Source organism: Trachypithecus francoisi, unplaced genomic scaffold (genome assembly GCF_009764315.1).
Source record: "Trachypithecus francoisi isolate TF-2019V2 unplaced genomic scaffold, Tfra_2.0 Lachesis_group16, whole genome shotgun sequence".
Lineage (NCBI taxonomy): Eukaryota > Metazoa > Chordata > Mammalia > Primates > Cercopithecidae > Trachypithecus > Trachypithecus francoisi.
Genome location: NW_022681461.1, coordinates 86,210,399 through 86,235,514, shown reverse-complemented (window position 1 = coordinate 86,235,514; position 25,116 = coordinate 86,210,399). Strand labels below are relative to the sequence as shown.

Genomic DNA, 25,116 nt, shown 5'->3' with positions numbered 1-25,116 from the left:
CGTATTGGTAGAAAAAGGTATAGATTTTAGAGTCAGATAAACCTGAGTTTTAAATTCTAACTGTTATTTATTAGTAGTATTATCTTGGCTAAGCCATTTAAATTTTTTTTTTTCTTTTTTTTTTGAGACGGAGTCTCGCTCTGTCGCCCGGGCTGGAGTGCAGTGGCGCGATCTCTGCTCATTGCAAGCTCCGCCTCCCGGGTTCACGCCATTCTCCTGCCTCAGCCTCCCAAGTAGCTGGGACTACAGGCACCCGCCACCACGCCTGGCTAATTTTTTGTATTTTTAGTAGAAATGAGGTTTCACTGTGTTGGCCAGGATGGTCTCAATCCCCTGATCTCGTGATCTGCCTGCCTCAGCCTCCCAAAGTGCTGGGATTACAGGCGTGAACTACCGCGCCCGGCCAGCCATTTAATTTTTAAGCCTCAGTTTCCTCATCTATAAACTATAGATTACAGTATTTCACTTGTGTGAGAATTAAATGAAATAATGACAGTAAAATATCTAGCATGATACTTGACACATAGTAGACAGTAAGTTAATATCCTATTACTGTTATTATTACATCAGCTTAGACTAAAATAATCAAGTTTTTCATAGCTTCAGAAATGTCTCAAGATGAAAGAGCACTAAATGCAACAAAGATTAGTATTGTGGATTTTTGTGAAAACTAAACAAAAGAATTAGTAAATATGCACGGTGTGTAATGATCAATGTTGTCATTGCTGCCGATAATATTTGAGGTTGTGTGCAGTGGTATCGTGACCAGGAAGCACCATTCTGATTCTACTACAACTTCTGTTTCACTGTCCGTGTTCTGAGCAAGCATAATCTCTCTAAATCATTTCCTCTTCTTGTTTATTTATTTATTTTGAGTCGGAGTTTCACTCTTGTTGCCCAGGCTAGAGTGCAATGGCACAATCTCGGCTAACCACAACCTCCGCCTCCCTGGTTCAAGCGATTCTCCTGCCTAAGCCTCTCAAGTAGCTGGGATTACAGGCGTGTGCCACCACGGCCGGCTAATTTGTTGTAATTTTAGTAGAGATGGGGTTTCTCTATGTTGGTCAGGCTGGTCTCAAACTCCCGACCTCAGGTGATCCGCCCACCTCGGCCTCCCAAAGTGCTGGGATTACAGGGGTGAGCCACCTTGCCTGGCCTCCTCTACTTGTTTTTAACATCTTCTGACACAGTATTTAGATATGGAAGTGAGCCTCATAAATGACAGAGTAGAGGTACTATTTCAGGTTACTTCTTCCCTTACCTCAATTGCTACCTTAAATGTTAGGGTCATTAAATGTTTTTAAAATGCTTGCCTACATGCAAATATGTTTATACATATATTTACATGTTTATGCATCCATACTAATAATAGTAATAAAATTAGCTAACATTTATAAAGTTATGTTTTATGTGCCAGCCGCTGTATTGTTTGGCAACTCATTAACTTAACAGTGAAGTAATATGAAGAGTTTGGGGTATTCGTATTACCCTCATTTTTAAATAAGGAAATTGAGATGCAGAGAGGTTAAGTAACTTGTCTAAGAAGTAGCAGAACTGAGATTGAAGCCAAGAAGTCTGATTCCAGAGTCCATTCTTTTAACTGCTAAATTATGGGACCTCGATGTATGGGGAGATATTTTTGTACACAGGTGCACTTTCCTATGTATAAATAGGAATGAGAAAGATAAGAAAGAACCGATTAGGTTTGAACCTTGAATGATTAAATGAATGATTATCTAGATGGGATTTTTCTTAACATTTTTGTGCTGTAGGCCCTTCTGGCAATCTGGTAAGCTTCTGGACTCCTCAGAAAAAAAATATTTTTAAGAGCTGAAATGCAATATAGAGAATTACAATGGAAACCAGTTATATTAAAATATGAATTGTTTTTAAATTGAGACATAGCAATATTCTGCCATAATTTTTTATGAACATGTTAAATAGCAAGGTGTAGGGGCAAGTCTTACAGCTATGATAATTTTGAAATAGCAGTGAGTGAAAATGATATTTTAAGATACCTGCACAGATTATAAGTTACAGAAATATTTTATAAAATCTCAAGTCCTCTCAAAATACAATATGTCTCATGTTATTATTATTCTCATTTTGCATGGTAGGACACTGAGACTCAGAAGTTGAGAAATTTAGTTACACAGTTGATAACTGGCAAAGTTGAGCGTCAAACCAAGTTATTTGATGATGAATCCTATGTTCTTTCCATTGTTCCCATGTTGTCACTCTATAACAATAAGCAAATATTTTTTAATGACAGAAAAATGCTTTCCCAAGATTATAACAGTATCAAATATATAAAGTAAGAAGTGGGTGAAATCAGATGAAATAAATATCTCTTGGATGCCATGCAAATATAACATTTTAGAACAAGCAAATAAGATATAAATAGAGACTGCTCTTGTTACTTGTATTGGGCATTGTGTTGCTGTAGCTATTGTGCATACTAGCACAACTATAACTGCAAGTGACAGTCGTTTCCTCTAACTGCTAGAGTTGGCACTCTGGTTTGTGCACATACCAGCCCATTAACCATACGTACTCTTATGCTTCAACAAGCCTTGAAATAACTGAATGCAGTAGAGCAGTGGCTTTCCAGTCGTGCTTCCAGCTCAGCTTTCTGGACTGTGCTGAGACAGAGCACATGCAGAATGCCAGCCCCAGTTGAGCAGGCACCAACTGGTCATGGATTAGAGGCCATCTCCACAGTTGCCAGAATAATTAGCACAACACAGCACAGTAGCCAGCTGCTTTCTATATTAACTGTTCCTGACAGGAATGCAAATTTAAATGCACTGCCATCCAGTCAATATTAGTTTACATTATAAGCTCTACGTTTCTATAACATGTTACAATTACCAAATATTTCCAAACAATACATTCTTTTATTGGATCATCAAACAAGTTACGATGTAGATTGGACAAGTATAAGCTGAATGTTATAAGTGGGGAAACTAAGGAAGAGAGTAGGGTGGATAGATAAAGGCACAGACCTCGCTCAGTTACTGGTCAGGAAGCCCAGAACCTAATGGTACCCTCATTATTCAGAAACTAGCCATGAAGCCACTGTCCCCCTAGAGCTACTCAAGACAGGAGCTAAGTGAGGTTGAATGCTGCTTTTTCTAATCATTTAGGGGATATATATCTTCTTTTTTTTTTTTTTTGAGACAGAGTCTCACTCTGTCACCCAGGCTGGAGTGCAGCAGTGCGATCTCAGCTCACTGAAACCTCTGCCTTCTGGGTTCAAGTGATTCTCCTGCCTCAGCCTCCCGAGTACCTGGGACTACAGGTACATGCCACCATGCTCAGCTAATTTTTGTATTTTAGTAGAGACAGGGTTTTGCCATGTTCGCCAGACTGGTCTCGAACTCCTGACCTCAGGTGATCCACCCACCTCAGCTTCCCAAAGTGCTGGGATTACAGGCATGAGCCACCACACCCAGCCAGGGGATATATACTTTCAATTTCCTCAAATCGACAAATTTTGCCTTATAGGCACAAAATATTGGATCATGGTGACATAACCCAGTAACATCTCTTCTGGGAAATACATATACCGATTACACAGAAACAATGTATGTCAGGGAACAAGAGAAGGCTTGAAGTTTCCCTGTGTCTTACATAAGACTTAGGAAGAGGATAGGATTGGCCTAAAGTTCTGTGTCCTAGAAGGTGCGTTACGTATTAACCCCATGATGCTGACTCTACTTTGGCCCTGAGGAGCCTAATCAGTTAGGACAGGGGTGTTCAAGCTTTTGGCTCCCCTGGGTATTGCAAGAAGAATTGTCTTGGGCTACACATAAAATACACTAATACTAACAATAGCTGATGAGCTAAAAAAAAAAAAAAAATCGCAAAAAAAAAATCTCATAATGTTTTAAGAAAAATTATGAATTTGTGTTGTGCAGCATTAAAAGCCTTCCTGGGCCACATGTAGGCCATAGGCCACGGGTTGGACAAGCTCGAGTTAGGATTATCCCAAAATGTGAGATGGCCTCCATTTCTCAGCACTTATTCTTGTGACCATAGTTCCTAATCTTCTCCCTTACTAAAGCTTCTAAGGAGGAATGTCTCTCTAGGCAGAAAGTGTAAATAAATTACTGTTATCTTACTAATACTAGCTACTACTATCTCTGCTTAACCTAACAAGATGCCAGTAGAGACTGTCCTATAATCATGAAAGGCAACTAGAGACTAGTCTTATTAGGCATATTCTCTGTAAGGATCACTTCGACTCTAGAAGGACTCAAACTGATAAAAGGAACATGTTCTTCTTGTACTACATTTTAGTTCTGTTAATGAGTTTCAGTTTAAATAAATTTTTTTCTATAAATACAGTGATAGAATCTTTGGAATCTTCTAGATTAGATATTGGAGGCTGTAGTACAAAGAATGTACTGTTGTACCACATAGAGCCTTGTGCATAAGGGCTTCTGTTATCAGATGTGTTGAATCCAATGCAAAATTTGCCTCCATCTTCAAAAAAGGTTCTGAAAAAGAATACCTGCCTCCTCTAGAAGTTATACATAACCTGAAAACATCTGTAAGGTTCTTTCAAATTTCCAGAGCAATGACCTTTCTTGCTTTTTACCAGTATACATGGAAGCATGGATTAGTGAAGTAAATTGCTGAGAAGCTAGGAAGTCTTTCTGGGTCCCAGCGTGTCCAAGATTAAAATATATGTTGAAGTATTTCAAACTAAAAACAGTAGCTTAGTTTCATGCCCAAAACAACCCAGGCATTTATCTGGTTTTCTGTTTTTGTTTTTGTTTTTGTTATTTTTTTAGTTTTAATTGATACATACTGATTGTATGTGTTTATGGGGGTGGAGTGTGATGTTATAATATATGTATACATTGTGTAATGACCAAATGATGGTATTTAGCATATGCATTAACTCAGACATTTACCATTTCTCTGTGGTGAGAGCATTCAAAATTCTAGCTATTTTAAAATATGCAATACAGTATTGTTAACTATAGTCACCCTACTGTGCAGTAGAACACCAACATTTATTCCTTATATCTAACTGTACCCATTGACATTTCTAGCATTTATATTTTCCAAAGAAAACATTTTATTTTGTCAACTCACTTCCTCCATTAGCACAGTTCAGGCCAAGATACCTTAGAAGTAACTGGCTTCCCTCTTGTTCAACCCAGATGTAATTACCCTCAGCTAGTAAGAGATGAATACTTGACGATTATCTGTAACAAAAGTAGCGACATTTTTTTCACTTACCATACCTGGCTGGAGCCATGGCATCTTTTGTAGTTATTGTTTTTAACTAAAATTTATTAAGGTATATAATACAGTAAATTTCACCCTTGTTCATATACAGTTATTTAATTTTGACAAATAAATAATCATGTCATCACCATGACCATCAAGATATAGAACAGTTTTATCATGCCCCAAAATGTTAGACCTGTGTCCTTTTATAGCCAGTTTCTCCCCACATTCCACATATTCCAGTCCCTGGTAACCACTGGTCTGTTTTCTGTCTCTATAGTTTTAACTTTTCCATAATCCCACGCCAATATGTCACATGATATATATACCCTTTGAGGCAGATGTCATTCTTTTTTTTTTTTTTTTTTTTTTTGAGACAGAGTCTCACTTTGTCTCCCAGGCAGTGGTACAATCATGGCTCACTGCAGCCTCAACCTCCCAGGCTCAAGTGATCCTCCCACCTCAGCCTCCTGAGTAGCTGGGACTACAGACATGTTCCACCACGCCCAGCTAAGAGTGTTTGTGTGTGTGTGTGCGCGCGCATGTGTGTGTGTTTTGTAGAGATGGGGTTTCGCCATGTTGCCCAGGCTGGTCTCAAACTCCAGACTTCAAGGGATCCTCCCTGCTCAGCCTCCCAAAGTGCTGGGATTATGGGTGTGAGCCCCTGTGCCTGGTGAAGTGGATTTCTTTCACTTGACATAAGGCATTTGAGAATTTTCCATGTTGTTGAGTGGATCAATGGTTCATTCCTTTTTATTAGTGAGCTATATTCCATTGTATGGATGTACCGCAGATTATTTTCTCATTTTCCAGTTGAAGGACAATTGGGATGTTTCCAGTGTTTAGCAATTATGAATAAAGCTGTTATAAATATTCACATACAAGTTTTTATATGAACTTAAACTTTCATGCTTTTATTTCTCCTGAGTAAACACTTAGGTGAAAAGTTATTTGGCCATATTTATTATGCTACAGTTTTAATAGTAGCTATACCATTTTGCATTTCTACCAACAATGGCTGAGAGTTCTATTAACATAGTTCTACAACTAGATTCTACATCCTTAACAGCATTTGATATTGTGAAGTTTGCTTTTGATTGTTTTCATTTTAGCCATTCTAATAGATGTGCAGTGGTATCACATTATAGGTTAAGTTTACATTTCCCTGTATATTAATGATGTTGAGAGTCTTTTCATATGCTTATTTAGTGAAATGTCTATTAAAAACTTTTGCCCACCTTTTAATTTCTTTTTTTTTTTTCTGAGACAGGGTCATACTCTGTCACCCAGGCTAGAATGCAGTGGTGCAATCTCGGCTCCCTGCAACCTCTGCCTCCCGGGGTTCTCATGCCTCAGCCTCCCAAGTAGCTGGGATTACAGGCATGAGTCCAGCCACTGCACCTGGCTAATTTTTATATTTTTAGTAGAGATGGGGTTTTGCCATGTTGCCTAGGCTGGTCTCAAACTCCTAGACTCAAGCAATCCACCCGCCTCTGCCTCCCAAAGTGCTGGGATTACAGGTGTAAGCCACTGCACACAGCCGGAGTTTCATTATCCATCTAATTATTCTATTGTTAAGAGTTTTTATTTATTCTAGAATAAAAGGCCTTATCAAATATGTGTTTTGCAAATATTTCCTCCCAATTTGTGGCTTTTTAAAAATGTTTCTTAATTGTGTTTTCAAATACAATTTATTTGGATGAAATCTAATTTATTAATTTTTATGGATTATTCTTTTGTACCATATCTAAGAAATCTCTGCCTAACACAAAATCATTAAGATTTTCACCTTCGGCCGGGCGCGGTGGCTCAAGCCTGTAGTCCCAGCACTTTGGGAGGCCGAGATGGGCGGATCACAAGGTCAGGAGATCGAGACCATCCTGACTAACATGGTGAAACCCCATCTCTACTAAAAAAAATACAAAAACTAGCCGGGCGAGGTGGCAGGTGCCTGTAGTCCCAGCTACTAGGGAGGCTGAGGCAGGAGAATCGCTAGAACCCAGGAGGCGGAGGTTGCGGTGAGCCGAGATGGTGCCATTGCACTCCAGCCTGGGCAACAGAGCCAGACTCCATCTCAAAAAAAAAAAAGATTTTCACCTTCAATTGCTTCTAAAAGTTTTATATAGTTATAGGTTTTATTTATTTTTTATTTTTTTTGACAGGCTTAATTCACTTTATTTTTCTTGTTTAAAAGGGAGCCTGGGTCTGCTGCACAGAAACTCTGGTGTGGGTCTTGACGAGGTGGTCAGTGAATTCCTGTTAGGGAGACTTGGTAAATACAGTCTCCTTCCAGAGATCAGGGGTCAGGTAGCTGTAGGTCTTACAGATGGCATCAAAGGTGGCCTTGGCAAAGTTGCCCAGAGTGACAGTGCAGCCCCAGGCTGAGATGTAGCAGTCATCGATACCAGCCATCATGAGCAACTTCTTGGGCATAGGCGCCAAGACGATGCCAGTGCCCCTGGGTGCAGGGATGAGGCGTACCAGCACAGAGTCACAGCGGCCTGTCACCTTGCAAGGGACGGTGTGGGGCTTGCCAATCTTGTTCCCCCAGTAGCCTCTGTGCACGGGGACAATGGAGAGCTTGGCCAGGATGATGGCCTCATGGATGGCAGTGGCCACCTCCTTGGAGCACTTAACACCCAGACCGACGTGGCCATTGTAGCCCCCATAGCAACAAACGCCTTGAACCTGGTGCACTGGCCAGCATGGGTGTGCTTCTGCACCGGCATAATCTTCAAGATCTCGTCCTTGAGAGAGGCCCCCAGGAAAAAGTCAGTCATCTTAGATTCATTAATGGCCAGGGAGAAGAGAGAGATTTCCTCCAGGGACTTGATCTTCGTGTTCTTGACCAAACAGCCCAGCTTGGTGACAGGCATCCACTCCTTATCCTCAGCCTTGCCTCATGAGCTCCACGGCCTCAGCCCTGGCCCCATCCATGGCCGCGACCCCGGCCCCGGATGCGACTGCCAAAACCTCAGTGGAAGCCACTGCGGTTCCCCTTCCCAGGGCCACCAGGGCTTCCGGACCCCCCGCCGGTGCTATACCGGCGTCATCCATCATTTGGTGTTTTCTTGAAGAAGCAGTTATAGGTTTTAGATTTAAGTTTATGATTCATTTTGAGGTAATTTTTATATATGGTGCTATTATGGACTGAAGATTTGTATTCCTCCAAGATTCATGTTTGAAACCCTAACCGCCAGCGTGATATTAGAAGGTGGGGCCTTTGGGAGATAATTTAAGTCATGAGGGTTCAGCCTTCCTCAATGGAGTTAGCACACTCATAAAAGGAACCCCAGAAAGCTTTGAAGCCTTCTTTTTCATGTGAGGATATCAGAAGTCAGCAGTCTGCAACTCAGAAGAGAGGCCTCACCAGAACCTTATCATGCTGGCATCCTGATTGCAGACTTCTAGCTTCCAGAACTGCTAGGCACAGGTGCATACCACCAAGACAGATTTTTTTCTTTCTTTCTTTTTTTAGATACGGAGTCTTGCTGTGTTGGCCATGCTGGTCTTGAACCCCTGGCCTCACGTGAGCCTCCTGCCTCAACCTCCCAAAGTGCTGGGGTTACAGGCAGGAGTCACCATGCCCAGCCAATTTTTGTTTTGTTTTGTTGAGACTGTTGAGACTGTTGAGACAGTCGCACTTCGTTGCCCAGGCTGGAGTGCAGTGATGGTATCTCAGCTCACTGCAGCCTCCACCTCCCGGGTTCAAGCGATTCTCTTGCCTCAACCTCCTGAGTAGCTGGGATTACAGGCTCCCGCCACCACACCTTGCTAATTTTTGTATTTTTAGTAGAGATGGGGTTTCACCATGTTGGCCAGACTGGTCTCGAACTCCTGGCCTCAAGTGATCTGCCCACCTCAGCCTCTCAAAGTGCTGGGATTACAGGCATAAGCCACCACACCCAGCCCCAATTTTTATAAGCCTCCCAGGCTATGGTACTTTGTTATAGCAGCTTGAACTGACTAACGTACAAAATATAGGTTGAAGGCTTTGGGTTTGTTTATGTTTTTGTATATGAATGCCAAATTTTTCCAGGACCATTTATTATTACTATTATTCACTCTTGTCGCCCAGGCTGGAGTGCAGTGGCTTGATCTGGGCTCACTGCAACCTCTGCCTCCCAGGTTCAAGCGATTCTCCTGCTTCAGCCTCCTGAGTAGCTGGAATTATAGGTGTCCACCACACCTGGCTAATTTTTGTACTTTTAGTAGAGATGGGGTTTCACCATGTTGGCCAGGCTGGTCTCGAACTCCTGACCTCAGGTGATCCACCCACCTTGGCTTCCCAAAGTGCTCGGATTACTGGCATGAGCCACCATGCCTGGCCTTTCCAGCACCATTTATTTAAAAGATTATCTATTGGTTTGCCTTTGCATCTTTGTCAGAGTCAGTTGATCATGTCTGTGTGTGTCTATTTACACACTCTCAAATCTGTTCTATTGGTCTATGAGTCTATTTATTTGCCATTACCACATTCTCTTCATTACTGTGGGTTTACAATATGCCTTGATATCATACAATGTGAGTTCTCCAACTTTGTTCTTTTTTTCAAAAACTTTTTATTCTTCTACTTCTTTTGCCTTTCCATGACAATTTTAAAACTGCACATTCATTTCTACAAAGATTGCTCTGGGAAGTTTTTAAGAAATTATTCTTAGTAGTACGTTATAGTGGGGATTAACTATGAATTTAATTTTTTAATAAAGTACTATATTAGGTTTTTATTGCTGTTTAATAAATTAACACAAACTTAGCTTACACACAACAAATATTTATTACTTCACAATTTCTGTATGTCAGGAATCTAGACACTGCTCAAGCTGAGGCTTTTGCTCATGGTGTCAAAAGACTGCGGTCAAGGCATCAGCCAGGGCTAAGGTCTCATCTGAGATTTAGGATTCTCTCCCCAGCGCACATTGGCAGAATTCTTTTTTTTTTTTTTTTTTTTTTTTGAGATGGAGTCTTGCTCTGTCACCCAGACTGGAGTACAGTGGTGCAATCTCGGCTTCACTGCAAGCTCCGCCTCCCACTCTCCTGCCTCAGGCTCCCAAGTAGCTGGGACTATAGGCGCCTGCCACCACGCCTGGCTAATTTTTTGTATTTTTGGTAGAGACGGGGTTTCACCGTGTTAGCCAGAATGGTCTCGATCTCCTGATCTGGTGATTTGCCCGCCTCGGCCTCCCAAAGTAAGTGCTGGGATTACAGGCATGAGCCACCGCACCTGGCCTAGAATTCACTTTTTTAAAGGTATTTAAATATGTCAACTTTATTGTTTATATGCATATTTATTTGTTACTGAATGTTGAAAAAATAACGTGTTGGAATTTACTTTTAATATAATTCAAATTTTTAAAAACCAGAAACTCTAATTAGTTATGCTCTAGTCAAACTGCTCAATGTTTTCTTTTCCTTCTTTCCACACAAGTTACCTTGCTTCAAATTCTAGATGTTGGGATCCATCTCACTGACTTAGGTTCTAAAACATATGGGAGCCCTGTGTGATTTCTTATGCCTGTAATCCCAGCACTTTGGGAGGCCGAGACAGATAGATCACTTGAACTTAAGAGTTCGAGACCAGCCCGGGCAACATGACAAAACCCTGTCTCTGCAAAAAAATGCAAAAATTAGCCAATGCAGTGCATACGCCTGTAGTCCTAGCTACTCAGGAGGCTGAGACAGGAGAACTGCTTGAGCCCAGGAGGCAGAGGCTGCAATGAGCCGAGATCACAATATTGCACTCCAGCCTGGGCAACGGAAGTGAAATCCTATCTCAAAAAATTAATTAATTAATTGATAAAAATAAAACATGTGAGAATACTTCAGACTTATTGGTGCTGCTTTGGGTTCAAATCAAAAAGTAGAGCTAAAGTATATTCAAATACATTCAAACTTACACAGATTCCTTATAAATTACTGCTATCAAGGTAAGAAGGAAAAGATACAAGAAGAAGACATCACTCATCATAGGTTATCAAAATTATTGGTATACAGTCTACCCTAGCATAGACTGCTGCATAAAAATGCCAGCAAGAAAGAAAAGTGCAAGAATAAAGTTTATGACTAAATCAGCTCATTGTCATAATTTCCTATTCTAGCATTCTCAGAAGGCTCCCATCTATGATACATGTGAAAACTGCAGCCACGTTTGAATGGTTCAATTCTTGATTCATTCTGAACCCTCTTTGGCCCAATATTTGTTAGCTCTCATTTAAGCTGAGAAAAATCTGTTGAGTAACAGGTATCCCAGTTTTACCATCCTTTCTTTCCACACAGATAACAATGTCCTTATTCCTCTCCTCCTGTAAGGCAAACCATCTCTGATGTCCTGGAAGGTCTTGGCTTTTCTTTCCTGTTGTTGGAGTGAACCTTCCAGTGGAGGGGAAGGGAATGTTTTTCTTTCCTGTTGTTGTTGGGGTGAACCTTCCAGTAGAGGGGAAGGGAATTTGGTACCTGGGTGGAGAATCAAGTTATCAAGGTTCTTTATTAACGTTTTGGAGCAGAAGTTATGAGAGGCCTCTGAATTATCCTGGGAATCTTTCGTTGGTGAGCATGTGTGAAGACTCTGGGATCAAGGTCTACATTTGTGATGAGTCAATCAATGGTCTAGTCATAGCTCTAAGCTCCTCCTGGATCTTTAGTCCCAGCAGAATGTGTTGTTGAACTCTCAAATTGCTACAGGGTACCCTGGAAAGAACTATGTAGCCCAGAAAGAGCCTGAAAACCTAAACTCCAACAAATAGAGGTGCACGAGTTGACTACAGTTTTTGTATGTGTGTACAATTTTAAAATTCATGGCACTTTGCTTCTCCAAGGCCAGCAGGAAAGTGTCTCTGCTGCTTCAAATCTCTCCAATTTCTACCTCTGACCTCTAGACACTCTTTTGAAAGGCTCACCTGATTAGGTCAAAGCAACCCAAACTAATCTCTCTTGATTAACTTGAAGAAAATGATTAAGAGACAAATACATCCGCAAAATCCCTTCACATTTGCCACATAACAAAACCTAATCATGGGAGTGACATCATAGTTCTGCCTACACTCAAGAGGAGGGGGCCATACAGGGCATGTATACCAGGGGCTGGAAGTCTTGGATGCCATCTTAGAATTATCCTATCACAAGTACTGTTGAGAGTATCTACATCTTAAACGGACTTTGAAGGAGTATATCTTCCAAGGAATTTGTCCATTTCACTTAAATTGTGAGTTTATAGCTTATGACATTCTCTTATTTGCCTTTTAATATCTGTGGGCTTTGTAGTGATATCATTCTTGATATTGGGAATTTGTGTCTGCTCTGTTTTTAATGATCAATCTGATTAGAGATTTATTAATTTAATTTTCCAAGAACCAACTTTTAGCTTCATTGATTTTTCTCTGTTTTTTTCTGATTTTAATGTAATTGCTCTCTGTTCTTATTTTTCTTATGTACTTCCTTCTGCTTGTTTTGGGTTAAATTTGCTCTTCTGTTTTAGTGTTCTAAGGTAGAAGCATGGATAATTGATTTGAAACTATTCTTCTATTCTAATTAAAAGCATTCATTACTATATATTTCCTTCTAAGCTTCCCTCATGTGTGGTTCAAGAACCTTACAACAATATGTTTTTATTCATTTAATCATGCTTTTTAATTTCCCTTGAGATTTTCTCTTTAACCCATGGATTATCTTAAATATTTTCTATTTCCTGTTATCATTCTGTTATTGATTTCTAGTTTAATTACATTGTCATCAGATAATGCACTTTGTATGACTTGAGTTCTTTAAATCTGTTGGTATTCATTTATGACCCAGTATATTGTATATTTTGGTGAAGGTCCCATGGATGTTTTGAAAGACTGTATTCCTGGCTGTCATTAAATGAAGTGTTAAATAAATAACAATTACATCCTGTTGCTTTATTTCGGTGTTCAGTTCCTCTGTGTCCTTACTGATTTTCATTTTAGTGATTCTAGCAGTTATTGAGTGAAGAGTGTTGAAGTTACCAGTTATAATTGTGTTTTCAAGAGTTTCTATTCTATCAGTTTTTGCTGCCTGTGTTTTGAAGCTCCGTGATTTAGTACATATACATTTAGGAATTTTATGTATTCTTGGTGAATTGACCCTTTTATTGTTATATAATATCTCTATTTGTTTCTGGTAATTGTCTTTTCTCTAAAGTTTACCTTGTTAGCTATTAATATACTTAACTCCAGCTTTCATTTCATTAGTACTTGTTTATTACAGTTTTGCTCATTCTTTTACTTTTAACCTCCTATGTTATTGTATTTTAAGTGAGTTTTTTATAAATAGCATATAATTGAGTCTTCTTTTTTATCTCAGCCTTTTTATTGGTGTGTTTACACCATTTACATTTAATGTAATTATGAACGTTAAGATTTAAGATTTCTAATTTATTGTGTTGAACACTGCATGTTCCTCCTGTTTTTCATTCCTGTCCTTTCCATTTCTTGAATATTTTTAGTATTCCATTTTAATTTATATATGGTAGAGTTTTTTGTAATGCTTTATTAAGACATAATTCACATACCCTACAATTCAAAATTTAAAGTATACAACTGAGTGATTTTGTATATTCAGTGTTGGGCAAACATCACCACAAATGATATTAGAACACTTTCATTACCCCACAAAGAAACCCTTCACCTTTTGGCTGTTACTCTTCAAATTTGTGCCCAACCTCCAGTCCTAGGCAACTACTCATCTACTTTCTGTCTCTGTAGATATGCCAGTGCCAGATATTTCACATAAATATATAATATGTGGTATTTTTTGACTGGCTTCTTTCACTTAGCATGTTTTCAAGGTTCATCTATGTTGAGCATATATTAGACCTTCATTCCTTTTGCTGAATAATATTCCACTGTAGAGATATACAACATTTTGTTTAGCCATTCGTCAGTTGATGAACAGCTTATGGATACTTGCATTATTTCCACCTTTTGGCTGTCATGAATAATACTGCAATGGATATTTGTGTACCAGTTTTTGTGTGGACGTATGTCTTCATTTCTCTTGGGTATATACTTGGGAGTGGAATTGCTGGGTCAAATGGTTACTTAATGTTTTGAGGAACTTCCAGAATATTTTCCAAAGTGACTGCACCATTTTAGATTCCCACCAGTAGTATATGAGGGTTTTGATTTCTCCATATTCTCATTAATACTTGTTATTATGTATCTTTTTTATTATAACCATCCTAGTGTATGTGAAGTGGTATCTTATATTGTGGTTTTTGTTCTGTTATCCAGGCTGGGATGTAGTGGTACAATCTCAGCTCACTGCAACCTCCACCTCCTGGGTTCAAGTGATTCTCATGCCTCAGCCTCCCAAGTAGCTGGTATTACAGGCATGTGCCACCACCACACTCAGCTAATTTTTGTGTTTTTAGTAGAAACGGGTTTTTGGCGTGTTGGCCAGGCTGGTCTTCAACTCCAGGCCTCAAGTGAACCACCCACCTCGGTGTCTCAAAATGTTGGGATTATAGGCATGAGCCACCCTGCTGGGTCTGTATTGTGTTTTTAAATCAATCTCTTTGTATAGTTTGTCTTTGTTGGAGGTTTTTTGTTTACTTGTTTCTGAGTGTGTGCGTGTGTGTGTGTGTGTGTGTGTGTGTGTGTGTGTATGATCTGGTATTAGAATATGTATAGTTATTTTATCACAGTCTGTATTTTCCACTTCGAGTGCAATATAGAAGCCTTATCACTAATTAGGTCCCTTTACCCTTCTTTTTGATATCGTTATTTTAAAAATCACCTCTACATAAACTGACAACCACATCATACAGCAAGGTTATTTTTTTTTTCAATCATTGAAACATAATTCTAAAAATTAAAGAGGGTACGCTGGACATGCATTGTAGCCCCAGCTACTCAGGAGGCTGAAGCAGGGAGGATTGCTTGAGCCGAGTCCAGGAGTTCAAGACCAGTCTGGGCAACACAGCAAGTCCCTCATTAAAAAAAAAAAAAACAAAGCTAAAGAGGATAAAAACAGTCTATTATTTTTCTCAGATATTTACATTCTGCTGCTCTTTTTTCATTCCTGATGTTCTATTTGTTTCATGAGTGTTCATAGTTGATTCTTGGAGCATTTTTATGAGAGTTGTTTTAAAATTCTTGTCACATAATTCTAATATATCTGTGTCATCACAGTGTCAGTGCCTGTTAATTGTCTTTTCTTGTTTACATTAATATTTTCCAAACTTTTGAGTTGTATCATAATTTGGTATTATATCTTTGACATTTTCTGTATTATGAGACTCTGGATCCTATTTAAATATCTTATTTTAATAAACGGACAATCTGTCAAGGTTTAGAATGAGCATTCTCTTTCGATTTTGTGGTTTCATTTTCAAGTTCATTTTCAGAGATCTTGCAGGGCTCTTCTGGTTTGCCCCACCTCTGGGCTGCTCAGGCCCATTTAGAACCAAGGCAGTAATCTAACTATAGTTCAATTCTCAGAGCTTTTGCTGTCTTGATTCTTACCAGTTTCACACATGAGCTGCTCAAAAGTGTCCTGACTTTTTATACCAAAGTGTCCTGACTTTTTATACCAATTTAAAGAGTTACTTCCTCCAACTTTGTTGTCCTCTCCATACTCCTACTCTCCTACTCTCTAGTTGGAAGGGGGTAAAATACTACCTCATTGATATCCTTTGCTTAATTCGGGTCATGGTAGTTTGACAGGGCTCCTTCCAACAGTCTCTATAGTGTCCAGTGGGGAAAAGAGATACAGTTTCTTTTATTGTATGTGTTTTGAGTAGAGCATAGTCAAATGGTTCACTCGGCAGAGTTACCTGCCTGCCAGTCTTTTTACTAGAGAGAGTAGACTTCTCTTGAGACATTTGGCATCTGTGTGCCTTGGTGATTCTGGATTATAGCCTACTCTAACCTATAATTTACTATAGATTGGAGGCAAAAGCAAACAAGCAAACCAAAAATGCTTCAGGGAACTTACCACAGGTTGTCTCTCAAATTTCAAAGTTCCTAGTCAAGGCTGCCTTCCCTTCTCCGACTGTCATTTATTTTGCCTTTTGCCCTGGGGATTTTAGTTGTAATTAACAGGAGGATGAGGATACTGTGTACTTGCTCTATCTTGTCATCTTGTCTAGAAAGGGAAATCAACCGTGACTGTTTTTTTGTTTTGTTTTTTTTTTTTTGAGATGGAGTTTTGCTCTCGTTGTCCAGGCTGGAGTGCAGCGGCACGATCTTGGTTCACTACAACCTCCACCTTCTGGGTTTAAGCAATTCTCCTGCCTCAGCCTCCTGAGTAGCTGGGATTACAGGCATCTGCCACCACGCCTGGCTAATTTTTGTATTTTTAGTAGAGACAGGGTTTCACATGTTGGTCAGGCTGATCTTGAACTCCTGACCTCAGGTGATCTGCCCACCTCGACCTCCCAGAGTGCTGGGATTACAGGTGTGAGCCACCATGCCTGGCCTATGATTCATTTTTGTATCACTCATAAAACATACCATAAATACCCAGTGTACAGTTGGCATTAATTAAATATTTGTTTCAAAAGACAAGAGTGAGTGAGGGAGGAACATAAGTAGCTTTGTATCTCAAAATGTTCGGTCAGCATAATATGATTGAGTCATCAGTTTAAATTCTAGCCCCACCTGCTTTCAGTGTGAACATAGACTGGTTACTTAACTTCTTTGAGCCTCAGTTTCATATAATATGACAATGGTAATATCTACTTCATAGGATAAGTAAAAATAAGATGATATATTTAATGCATTTAGCACAATGCTTGATAATAAACAGCAAATATAGTTCCTACTTATATTAGTAATAACAATTATCAAATATCACTATCTGTTTCTTGTCCTCATAGGAAACTCTGCTCTTAAAGACAAAGAAGATCAATTTGGAAGAACACCACTTATGTATTGCGTGTTGGCTGACAGATTAGATTGTGCAGATGCTCTCCTGAAGGCAGGAGCAGATGTGAATAAAACTGACCATAGCCAGAGAACAGCCCTCCATCTTGCAGCCCAGAAGGTGAGAAGTAAAATTTCTTTGAAGAGTAAATGTTTTGTGTGATGTCTGCTAGTTGATTAGTGGAACTATGCAATGGACAGATAATAAAGTCTCAAGTGCATGACTCATAGATTTTATATATTTTCTCTAAAAGCTGTCTTTAAGCTACAGAGAGTAAAAGCACAGATAACTATCAGCAGCTGCATTCCAGGTTCCTTGAACAGTAGAATTTTTTCTATGATCTAAAGTTTATTGGAAAAAAAGTGATCAAATTTATATAGACAATGTGATCAAGCTATGTTACCAATCTGTGTACAGGGAAAAAATAGAGACCAAAAAGAAATACTCAAAGATATTAATAGTGGTTGGGTTTAAATTTGGGGAACACATGTGGAATTTTTTTCCTTTTCACAGTTTAAAATTTTTTCCTTAATGAGTATTACTTTTACTATAAAAAGTCGAAATCCTAGCCTGGGCAACATAGCGAGACCACATCTCTACAAAAAATTCAAATATTAGCTGGGCATGGTGGCACACACCTGCAGTCCCAGCTACTTGTGGAGCTCAGGTGGGAGGATCACTTGAACCTGGAAGGTTGAGGCTGCAGTGAACTGAGTTCACATCACTGTACTCCATCCTCAATGACAGGGCAAGACCCTGTCTCTAATTAATCAATTTAATTTAATTTAAAAGGTTAAAATGTCTCTTGAAATATGTGGCATTAAGAGGCATAAAATAAATTTATTTTCTGAATATATTTTCAACTTTTAAAAATCTAAAACTATGTTGCCAATATCAATGATTTCACATTTTTAAATGTATTATTAAGAGCTCAGATTTTTCAGATTAAAGCCATCAAACAGATAAAATAGGAAGCTTCTACATTTATTTAAAGACTTATTCACCTAAAAACTATTTTCCTCCATAAAATTTTTTTCCATAAAATAGATTTCCAGTCCTGGTATTTTTCTTTCTGTTATTTTAGATTTCTGAATTGTTTGAATAAAAAGCAATTAAAATGAGTTAGATCCAGCAGGAACTATTAGAGTTATTTTCCATTTAAAAATGTGAATCAGATATAGCTAATTAATTAAGGGGTTAGAAAAATACCTTTCATTAGTTGAATGCATAAAAAGAGGCTGACATTGAGTTATACTACTGAATATGCTAGTTATATGCACTTCTCAGTTAGGTCTGCAGGTTATTTCCAAAGTTACTTCTCTTGAATTTGGTTTTTATTATAGTAATTTTTTTAAAAATCTCCCTCATTTTCAATCTCAGTTTTAACTACTGCTCGGATATTTATAACCTTTCATTTAGGCTTGTCAGCTGATGAAATTATTCACTCGAGAAAGGTTAACTCCATTTAACTTGTTATCTTAAAAGAGCAAACAGTTCAGATTGGGAATAGCCACAAAATTAAGACTTTGATACCCTTCAGATTTTTCATTATGATTGATTTAGGTGTAAAACTCAGCTTCAAAAATGTGAAGTGAAGGAACTTAGCTTAACGGCAAGCAGATTACGTGGAACAAGTGAGGATTTCAGTTGATGATCCAACAGTATAACATCCTGTAGAAGTATTATATGACCAAGATGGTTGAAGAGCAATGTAAAACCAGACTTGTTAGTTGTAATCTTTTCATCAGATACCATGCATTGTTTTCTTTTGTTTTTTTGTTTCTACTTTGATTTTTTTAATTATAAGTTTTTCATAGTATCAAAGAATTAATAGAACTATGATTTATATGGCAGTATTGACATAGTTGATTTCATAACAGATTTCATGTTCTTTCAAGTATCTGATAATTATGCGTTTCCTTCCTTTCTCTGTGTTGCTGTTTGTTTTTACATGCTTGCCAAAAGCAGTAATGGATCTGAATTCCCAGCAAAGGATAGTAATAATTCTTTAGTATTCTCCTGTGTCCAATTAAATCTGGGCATTGTGTTCGTTCATTTGTGCTTTATACAAAGCACCAGCATTCAGAAATCAAAGATATAGTATATACTATCTTTGATTAAGGAATAAGATAGTAAATGATCTACAAATAATTTTCAAAGAATAATTGGAGATAATACATCCCAAAGCTGTAATACTCCTTGCCTCCAAACAGACACAAGCACAAATTCTCTTTAGAGAAAACATCTTCACCTTAAACTTCCAGGATTTTCCCATATTAAATAAACTAAACATGAACTGACAATGAAAGATCACCAAACACATAAGGGAGCAATCTACTTTGAATGAGAGTCAGCAGAAACAACAAACAGATTTAGTCTATGAAAAACATCAGTGATTGGCATCATTAGAGACACAATATAAAATAACCACTGATGGAATGCTTATATGAAAGAAGAAATCAGCCAATCACAGTGGCTCACACCTGTAATTTCAGCACTTTAGAAAGGCCAGGCAAGAGGCTCTCTTGAGGCCAGGAGTTTGAGACCAGCCAGGGCAACATAGAGGGACTCTATTTATTTAAAACAAAAAAAAATTAGCTGGGTGTAGTGGCACACACCTGTAGTCCTAGCTCCTTGGGAGGCTGAGGTGGAAGGACTGCTTGAGCCCTGGAGTTTCAGACCAGCCAGGACAACAAAGTGAGACCCTGTCTCAAAAAATATATTTTATTTAACATTATAATTAAAAGAAGGAATCTGGCAGGGCGTGGTGGCTCACAACTGTAATCCTAGGACTTTGAGAGGTCAAGATGGGTGGATCACTTGAGGGCAGGAGTTTGAGACCAGCCTGGGCAACATGACAAAGCCCTCTACTAAATACACACACACACACACACACACAAATTAGTTGGGCATGGTAGTGAGCACGTGTACTCCTAGCTACTTAGGAGGCTGAGGTGGGAGGATCGCTTGAGCCCAGGAAGTCTGCAGTGAGGAGAGATCACACCACTGCACTTCAGCCTGGGGGACTGGAGTGAGACCCTGCCTCCAAAAAAAATGTAAATACATAAAAAAAAAATTTTTTTAAACAATCAGAAAAATGAGAAACCAACAAGACAGTTTCATAACTAGGCATCAATTCTGGCCATAATGGCTTATTTTAAACTAACTTGCCTATCAAAAAAAATCCGTAAAAACTGAATAAAATACTGTATACACTGTTTGAAGGCATTGAGAACAATCAGCACAGGCAGGATCTAAGAGACTATAATCATTCAAAGATGAGAAACACATGAAGTGAGCACCACATTCATCCTGGCCTTTTCTTTATGGCATTTTCCAAATTGGAATGCAAAAGAATACAACCCTAACAGGATGCAGCAGTCTTACCGGGCTGAAGAAACTGAGGCAGAGTTTGGAGATAATAGTGGCTATAACTTGAAGGTCAAAATCCTGGAGAGGAGGGAATTGCAGAGAAGGAATGCAAGAATCTGGATACAAATTCCTCACAAGTTTTTAGCAGATTGCTAAACTGTGCTTGTATAGGGTGGTGCTCTAAGAAACCTAGTATTAAACAACAGCTGGGAGACTAGAGAGCTGAGTAGAGATTGTTTTAAATTATCCTATATTTTCTTTTATATTTAAATCTCTTAATACATAACATTGATTTTTGTGTAGAGATCCATTCTCTCTTTAAAGCATACAGATAACTAATTTTCCCAACATAACCTAGTTCATTAAATTTTGGCCATTTAGTATCTGCTCTGTGTCAGTTCCAGGCTTTTGTGCTATGAACTCCCTATGCATTTCTTTTTTTTTTTTTTTAATGAGGGATCCTGAATACTAGGGAGCCTTTTGGGAAATTTGAAAATAAAAGTTACATGATCAATGTATTTTAGGGGGACTAATATGGCAACTAAAGGTACTTTGGAAGAGAAAGAGTGGAGATCCATAGATTGCTATTATAGTTCAGGCCAATAGAGAGGAGTTGGGTTTAAGAGATATATTATGGAGATAGAAGTGTTCATTCAACAAGCATTTGTTGAGTATCTACTATGTAGTCATGATTATACAACTAGAGAGAATATGAAAAAAATGAATCACATATGTTAACTTATAGATAGGTGCTCTCAGTACCCATCCCTGTTAAACTTCGTTTCCCTTTGCTTGGTGAACCTTCTGATATATTGGATATCAAATATCCTTTCCACATATTGTCTGTCCCACTCAATTCTGGTATCCATGAATGCAGAAGTGTGCTATTTTTGTCATTATGAACACTCATGTATATGTGTATACATTCAACATGTGTTAAAACTATTATGTAACAGGCACCGTGTTGGGCCTTGGAACACAAAGGTGGACAACATGATTCCTGCTCTTAAGTTGCTTACAAAGATCATGTATGAAGATATTAAATGATAATTAAAGCTGATTGATCTATCTTGTAATACATAAGTGTTTTATAAAATATCTATACCCATAATATATAGTCATTGTTATTACTGACGTGAGAAGACCCAACATTCTCATACGTTATTTATTATGTTTTTAGTATTTGTGTGTGTGTGATAGTGAACTATATTATGTTATCTTTTCTTGGGTTCATTAGTGGGAAAAGCTCATATTCCCAAAGTGTTTTGCTCCCATTTCTATTAGAGCCCCATTACCTTATATTGTAATTATTGCTTATTTGTCTCTTTTCTGCTAGGCTGGAGACCCAGGCAAGTAGCTCTTTTTGTTTGTTTTTGAATCTGTCTGAATCTAGTAGGTTCTGACATGTCTTGGTTGAATGGATTTTATTTTACTTTTATGGAAAGTCATTACTAATACAAATGCGAGACCTTTTGTTTATTGGAAACATTTATCTACTTTATATATATGTGTGTGGAAAAACTTATTGAACTGTGCTGCTTGGCTTAGTTATTTTGGCACATGTTCACTTCTCTGGAAACAAATTACTGTTAGTCCAAGAAACTGAAGAAATGGTTTACCCATGAGAATAAAATTAATCTCAATATACTGAACATCTGCACCTAATTTGTTTTTCATTTAGAACCATCAGTTTAATCCAAGAAAGCAATTGGTCATAGCTTTTCTGGGCTTCTCACAAAAGATATCTAATTGTTAGAAATGTTTTGCTCCAGGGAGGCTGCTATTTCTCTGACTTCTACAGATACATTTGTTAATAAGGATAAAAAAACTTTAGAAATATTATTATATGTTAATAGTTATGCATGTTTAATCTTCCAATAGGTTATTCATTTGACTTCAAGAAGATTAACCCTACCCACTTTGAAAAATTATATCACAGTAAACATAAAAAGTAAAGAACCTTCTGGTTGTGGCTGCATTGTCCTTTTTTAAAATTCATAAACAATTCTCAGTTCATCTATGAAAATTGAATGTTAATTTTCAGTTTTCAAGATATGCTATTTCCATATTAATGATTTACAAAAAGGAAAAAGAATACCTCTGAAACTTTTCAGGAACACTTATACCAGGTAACACTATTAGGTTTTCTTATTTTGCACATGCACACACAAACACAACAAACAATACACACCCCAGTCCCCTTCAACTCTATATTCCCCCTCAGTACATATATAGCTCTACCATAACTCATCACCACAGTTTACTGGAGATTTTGCTTATCTAGATCTCACCCCCAGTGAAACTATTTGAAGGCAGTGACCATATCTTATTTGATTTCATAGTTACAGTCCTAGCATAACTTCTGCCACTTAATAAAGACAGTAATTTGTTTAAGGAATACACGAATGAATGAATGAGTGAATGAATGAATGAATGAATGAGTAAATGTGAATATCAAATAGATTTAATGTGAAGGGCATGGCCTTCAAAACTGTTGAAATTTAAATGAATAATTATATTTATTCCTTTTCAGTATCCACTCCCCACCCTTACAATTTTGCAATAAGGATTTTTAAAGATTTTCTGTGAGCTTAATTTCTCAATAAATAACACTCTTGTATGCCTCAATTTCTTCATCTATAAAACAGAATAATACATGCTATCATTCTATTAGGGATGATGAGTCCTTAGCTATAAAGCATTCTGTTTGTTGGAGAAATTTATTCTCAAGGACTACACTATCAATATTATTGCTATTAATCACACTACAATGTAGGTGCAAACATCAAATTACTATTTAGAGATCAGTAGATGTCAGAGATAGAAAGGCTCTTTGGGATCTTCTTGTCCAGTTTATCCTTGGATGAGGAAACTGAACTCTACTCCTTTTACATCTCTTCTCTTTATAAATAACTGTACTCACATTCTCTTTGCCTTTGCATATGCCTGGAATTTTTATTTTATTTTATTTTATTTTTAGTTATCTTAAGCATAGAGATAAGAAAGGAGAACAGGGCCTGGTGCAGTGGCTCATGCCTGTAATCTCAGCACTTTGGGAGGATGAGGCTGGGGGATCACCTGAGGTCAGGAATTTGAGACCAGCCTGGCCAACATGGTGAAACCCCGTCTCTACTAAAAATACAAAAATTAGCTGGGTGTGATGGCGCGCCTGTAATCCCAGCTACTCAGGAGGCTGAGGCAGAAGAATCGCTTGAACCTGGGAGGTGGAAGTTGCAGTGAGCTGATGATATTGCACCACTGCTCTCCAGCCTGGGCAACAGAGTGAGACTCCATCTCAAAAAAACAAAATCAGACAAACAAAAAACAATGGAGAACAGAAAAAACATTAGGTACCTAATACCTAGAAGAGATCAAACTGAGCATTTCTTATTTTTGCTTCAGAATTTTTAAATGAAACTATAGATTCACTTGAAAGCTTCCGTTTATCTTCCAATACCCTTCTTTCCCTGTCTCCTCAGTCTGCCTTGATTTTGGTGGTTTCAATTCCCATGCATATGTTTCTACTTTTATGTGTGTGTGTGTGTGTGTGTATGTGTACATGTGCACATACACTATTATGCATAAACCGTATTATTTTGCATCTTTAAATTAATGATATTATACTGTGTGCCATTTACCAGCTTGCTTTTTCAACTTAATATTATGTATTTGAAACTTATTCATGTTGAAACATGTAGCCCTGGTTCATAAAAGATTATATCCAGATGCCTAAAAGACACATGAGAAAGTATACAACATCATTACTAATCAGAAGCAAATTAAAACTCCAATGAGATACCACTACATGACCAGTGGAATGTGTAAAGTAAAAAAGTCTGGCAATCAGTATTGATTGATGGTGAAGATATGCAACAACTGGAGCTCTCCAACATTTTTGTTGGGAATGTAAGTTGGTACATTCACTCTCACAAATTATCTGACTATATCTGCCAAAGCTGAATACACACATACACACACACACACACACACACACACACACCCCTCATCTCAATTCATGCTCTCAGCCCGGTTGTAATACCTAAGAAAAATAAGTGGCTCCTTCTACCAGAAGACATGTATGTGAATTACATTATAGTTTTATTTAGAAAAGCAGACATTTCCTTTTTTAAAATTCTATTTTTCCATAAGTTATTGGGGGTAAAAGTGGTATTTGGTTACATGAGTAAGTTCTCTAGTGGAGATTTGTGAGAACCTGGTGCACCCATTTGTGAGAACCATGGTGCAGCCTATGGTATACTGCACCATATTTGTTGTCTTTTATCCCTTGCCCCCCTCCCACTCTTCCCCCCAAGTGGCCAAAGTCCATTGTGTCATTCTTATGCCTTTGCATCCTCATAGCTTAGCTCCCACATATCAGTGAGAACATATGATGTTTGGTTTTCCATTCCTGAGTTACTTTACTTAGAATAATAGTTTCTAATCTCATCCAGGTCATTGCAAATGCTATTAATTCATTCCTTTTTAAGGCTGAGTAGTATTCCATTGTGTATATCTATACACCAGAGTTTCTTTATCCACTGGTTGATTGATGGGCATTTGGGTTGGTTCCACAATTTTGCTATTGTGAATTGTGCTGCTATAAACATGTATGAGCAA

At 38.1% G+C, this 25,116-nt stretch overlaps 1 protein-coding gene across 9 annotated transcripts in view; it reads left to right on the top strand.

The window, feature by feature from the left end:
* INVS (inversin) overlaps positions 1 to 25,116 on the top strand; it is a 236,276-nt gene that overhangs the window by 42,654 nt on the left and 168,506 nt on the right. For all 9 annotated transcript variants that reach the window (XM_033237974.1, XM_033237972.1, XM_033237970.1 and 6 more), the window contains one exon: positions 17,081 to 17,247. In XM_033237974.1, coding sequence (XP_033093865.1) covers positions 17,081 to 17,247 — 167 coding nt within the window. The remainder of the gene's footprint in view (positions 1 to 17,080; positions 17,248 to 25,116) is intronic.